Genomic DNA, 5033 nt, shown 5'->3' with positions numbered 1-5033 from the left:
TCAGAAATCCGCCTGCCTCTGCCTCCCAAGTGCTGGGATTAAAGGCGTGCACCACCACTGCCCAGCATAACTAATTTTCTTTGGCCAAAAAGGATTTTGGTCTATTCAAAGAAACTAAACAACTATTCAACTAGGATATATGTATCTTCTTCACATGGCTCCTTTGTGATCATTAATGAACGGCTTCTTTTATGAAAATACTGATCTCTATGTAGCAGCCACAATTGACTTCTAAGTCATTTGGAGTTACATATGCTTGTTTTAATCCTCCAGTAACACCAGTACTACTATTGGGACGAGTTCCTCCACTCTCCCTTATTCACCATGCTCAGTCACAGCAGTCTCTTTTCCTTTAAACATGCACTTACTCGGACCTAAGGACATGCTCCTTTTGCCTCTACCAGCCCTCACCAGGAAGTCTGGGTAGCTGGCATCTAAACACAATTCAGGTCTAGGTCAAATGTCCTCACCTCAGAAAAGCCTTGACTAAGCCCACTAATCAGAACTACCTTAATCAGCCCTGATGTCTCTCTGCCCTGATGTGCAGTTTATTTTCTTCCTGGTATTAACTATATTACAATTATCTAATTTTTCACCTAGTCATTCATCAGCTAACTAACCCACTCCAGAAGATACTCCAAAAAACCCAGTAATCTTGCCTTCCTACCCACTGCACGACAGTGCTTGCCTTGAGCTGTGCGTTCTAGGCATGCAACTTCATCATTACTGGTAAATTACTACATAAAGGCCCACCTTAAGGCAATTCATCAACAACTGGGACCACTTAAGCTTGCCCTTTAATTCAAGACAAATTAAATATTTTGAATTGTTCTGTCAAATAAATGGCATCTTTAAAAACAATCTGTTATGGGGTTAGACAGATGAGTTAGTAGTTAAGAGGACTTTCCAGAATGCACAAAGTGGCTCATAATCACCTGTAACTGCAGTTCCAGAGTATTCAATACCCTCTTCTGACCTCCCATAGCTCCTAAATGAGTATGGTGCACATACATATACTCAGGCACACATATATGCATAAAATAAATAAACATTTTAAACCCATTTACTACCCAAACAATAAAAAGCAACTTAGGGGGCTGGAGAGATCGTTCAGCAGTTAAGAGCACTCACTGCTCTTACAGAGGTCCTCAGTTCAATTCCCAGCAACCACATGGTGGCTCACAACCATCTGTAATAGGATCTGATGCCCTCTTTGGGTGGGGTCTGAGGACAGCAATGTGTACTCATATACATGAAATAAATAAATCTTTAAAAGAAAACCAAAGTCCAGGTTAGGGGTTCATAGCTTCATGATTCTGATTCCATAGCACACTTCCAGCTAAATGTCAACTTACCAGCAAGGAGAAGCTCGACAGCTGACAGTTCCCCAATATCAAAAAGGTCACTGATGATGAATGCTTCTTTAATGAGCTGCTCAGGGAGAAGTCTGGTGCCTTGTTGCCCCTGGATGGCAACACCCTCAGAACTGGCTTTCTGAATCTTCTCATGCTGTTGAACATTTTTTGGCTAGAATGATAAAATTATAATCAAGTAATGAAAAAAGTGCTCCTACTCAGTTCATGGCAATGCAGCCTGGTTTGCCATGGCAGCACATACCTCTAATCCTAAATTTGGAGGCCAGACAAGTAGAGTCATGGCCAGCCTGCATGCAAACAAAATCAAAGAAGCCTGGAAGCATGACAAACTGAGGTGTTTCTTATCTAGTTATCAAGAACTAGGAGATATGAGGCAACACTTGGCACCACTTCCAACTTTTAAATTCAATACTACCTTTCTGGGTTTTTTGAGACAGGGTTTGGCTGTCCCGGAACTCACTCTGTAGACCAGGCTGACCTCAAACTCAGAAATCCACCTGCCTCTGCCTTCCAAGTGCTGGGATTAAAGGTGTGCGCCACCATGGCCTGGCCCAAGACTACCTTTTCAAAACTATCTGCTAAACTTGATAAAACCCAGGAAAATACAAACAAATACTATTCTGTTTTCTACACATCTAAGTGACTGTTTCAGTTACATACCAATAATTCAAATGGACATATGAACTATATTAAGTAACAAGCAGTAGTATTACTTTGTAGAGTGAATCACAAATTAGTAACTCTTTTTGTATGTGTGGTGGTAGGGATGTAACCCACAAATGGACACACACTAGGCAAGTGCTCTAGTACTAAGCCACCTCATTAGGCCCCTTAAAGCCTCCTTGATTCAACTATTTAATACAGAGAAATCTCTGATAGATAACAAATTGTCAAAGTTCAGATCCTGAACAACTCCCTGGATCATTTAGTACAACTCTTCTATAATACAGAAACGGTACCAAGGTTCACTAGGTAGCTTGTCTGAGAACATACAACCTTCTCGGGGGAGAGCTAAGAGAGGAGTTTCAGCTCAGCTGGTTCTCAGCTCCAAGCCAGAGTTCCTTCTACTAAAGAAATCACAAGAAAGTGCAGCTCTACATCTTGGCCACTCAGGATCATAGGCTCAAGGCCAACCTGAGCAAGTTGGAAAGACTGTTTCAAAAATAAAAAGACTTTTAAAAATAAAGTATAGGCCAATGGTAGAGCATTTGCATAGTACGTACAAGGTCATAAGATTTCATCTCTAGAAACACACACACACACTCTCACACACAAAGCAAAATACCAAAGTGGTGAGGTGGCTCAGTGTAATAAGTCATTTGCTGCCAAGACCTGAGTACAATACCTAGAACCCATACAATAAAAGAACACAGAATCAACCACCAAAAGCTATCCTCTGACTTCACTCACACTGCACATGCCACACACAATAAAGGTTTAAAAATAAAACAACTGTGAGATGGAAATGACTGCTCATATGTATAATCCCAACCAGAGGCTGAGGCAAGAGGCCACCCTTAAATACGAGAGATGAGTGAGCTGATACCATAACACACACACACATACACATACACACACACACACACACACACACACACACACACACACACACAAAGATGAAAAAAACAGAAAATTGCCCAAGAACAAGGGAAGGAGTCTCCACATTCAAATCCTCCACTGTAGTCCCTTCTACTGAGAAGGTTTCAAGGTACAGTGATGAAGAATTAGTGTAGCTAACAGTTTACAATGCACTACCAAGACTTCAAATGCACAAGTGTGTCTGAAAATAAGTAAACCAGTGAAGGTTATGTGTACTGTCAATTATAGGCCAGAAATTATAAGGCAAGTAGCATTTGTAGGATAAACTGCATTTCCGAAATCATATTCAGATACTATATTTACCACTTAGCTGGAGATAAATTCAACAGTAAGTTATATGAAAAATAAAAAGACAAATTGCTTGGGGGAGGGGCATTTTTGAAAAACTTGAATTACTAGTGTAACTCAAGCATGTGTTTAACAGAGAGTTCACTTGTGCTTCCTTCTTTAAAAAGACAAACAAGACAAGGTTGGAGTTGGCAAGTAAGTGTCCTACCACCTTGTCTGAGAGCCCAAGTTCAAACCCTGGCTCCCACACAAATGACTCCTGCAGGTTGTCGTCTTACCTTCTTCACATGTGCACCAGGGCATGCTCATGCCCCATGGAGTTAATTAACAAGTAAATAAATAAATAGATCTAAAAAGATCACCACTCTCCAGATTTATTAAAACAACAACAACAAACAAGAGGCAAAGAATATTTCCTACTGGGTTTTTGAACAGTGAGATGAAGTCAGGTTTGTGTTTCTTCAAAATCATGTCAAGACGGTGGACAGCTTCAGGCTGCCTTCTCCAAAGAGCACTTCCGACTGTCTGCCAAATGTCTTTGTAGGGTCCCCACAGGCTGGCAGCTTGAAAGAAAAAAGAAGACCAGTGTGAGATACATGCCATCCACATGTTACCCACACTCACATTTACCAAAGGAAGCGCTAATGTCCACTTCTAATATAAAAACTGTCATTCACAGGGCAAAACCATAACAGTACGATTAATTAGAAATCTTTGGCAACAATATAAACTTGCTTTCTAACAACATAAAAATCAAGCAAACCCAAACTAAAGTGTACTGCCAGCTGAACCTGGTTGACCACTTCATAACCTAGGTGAGCTTCAGAGAGAAATCCCTTTCTCCTTTAGTTCCCCTTTGTATACAGCAGGAGGGCAGAGCATGGTGAAACACCTCTGCAATCCCAGCACTTAAGGCGTACAGGCAGGCTGAGCTCTATAAACTCAAGGTCAGGCTAGTCTACATAGCTAGTTCCAGGCCAGCAAAGACTGAGCCTTGACTCAAAACTAAAAGAAAAAGACAACCTAATGGACTGAAGAGCTGGCTCAGGCATTTACAGTGATGCTCTTGTAGAGGAGTTTGGTTCTCAGTACCCACAGGGTGGCTCACAACCATCCTTAATCCTTCTGACCTCCAAGGGTTTCTGCATGCATGTGGTAGGTACATAGTTAATACATGCACAGGAGCGCACACACGCGAACACACACACTTAAACTAAAAAAGACAAAACTAGTAAAGAACATTACCCACTCTAAGGCTTACTACAGTTCTTGGTGGTTCCTTCTTTCTGATTTTTTGTTTTGTTTTGTTTTGTTTCTTGAGATAGTTTCTATAGCCCAGGCTAGTCTGAAACCCTAAGTGCTCCTAAGTGCTAGGATTATAGGCCTGTGCACCCACACTCAGCAGTTTACAAGTTTATGAGTTTTTAAAAGAAAGTAAGTAAAACACACAGCATTATACCTCCATATTACAGACATTCAACAAAGATACATCTTCTCTTCCCTAATACCCTTGTAAAAAGTATATTTTGTGAAAACATTTTGTTTACATAGGACTGCTTTGTTTTAGCTGGGACGCTGGCTATTTTAAAAAGCAAAGAAACAGGCCTGGAGAGATGGTTCAGCGGTTTAGAGCACTGCTGTTCTTCCAGAGGTCCTGAGTTCAATTCCCACCAACCACATGGTGGCTCATAACCATCTAGAATGGGATCTGATGCCCTCTTCAGGTGTGTCTAAAGACAGCTACAGTATACTTATAAAATAAACAAATCT

The 5033-nt window shown here is 40.9% G+C and overlaps 1 protein-coding gene across 4 annotated transcripts in view; it reads right to left on the bottom strand.

Moving 5' to 3' along the window:
- Positions 1-5033, bottom strand: part of Nup205 (nucleoporin 205) — a 69849-nt gene that overhangs the window by 62461 nt on the left and 2355 nt on the right. For all 4 annotated transcript variants that reach the window (XM_031381529.1, XM_031381528.1, XM_031381532.1 and 1 more), the window contains exons 2-3: positions 3684-3826; positions 1356-1527 (exon numbers count right to left, since the gene is read on the bottom strand). In XM_031381529.1, the coding sequence (XP_031237389.1) occupies positions 1356-1527; positions 3684-3826 (315 nt within the window). The remainder of the gene's footprint in view (positions 1-1355; positions 1528-3683; positions 3827-5033) is intronic.

The sequence above is a fragment of the Mastomys coucha genome, unplaced genomic scaffold (genome assembly GCF_008632895.1).
Source record: "Mastomys coucha isolate ucsf_1 unplaced genomic scaffold, UCSF_Mcou_1 pScaffold20, whole genome shotgun sequence".
NCBI lineage: Eukaryota > Metazoa > Chordata > Mammalia > Rodentia > Muridae > Mastomys > Mastomys coucha.
This window is presented reverse-complemented; position numbering and strand designations above follow the sequence as displayed.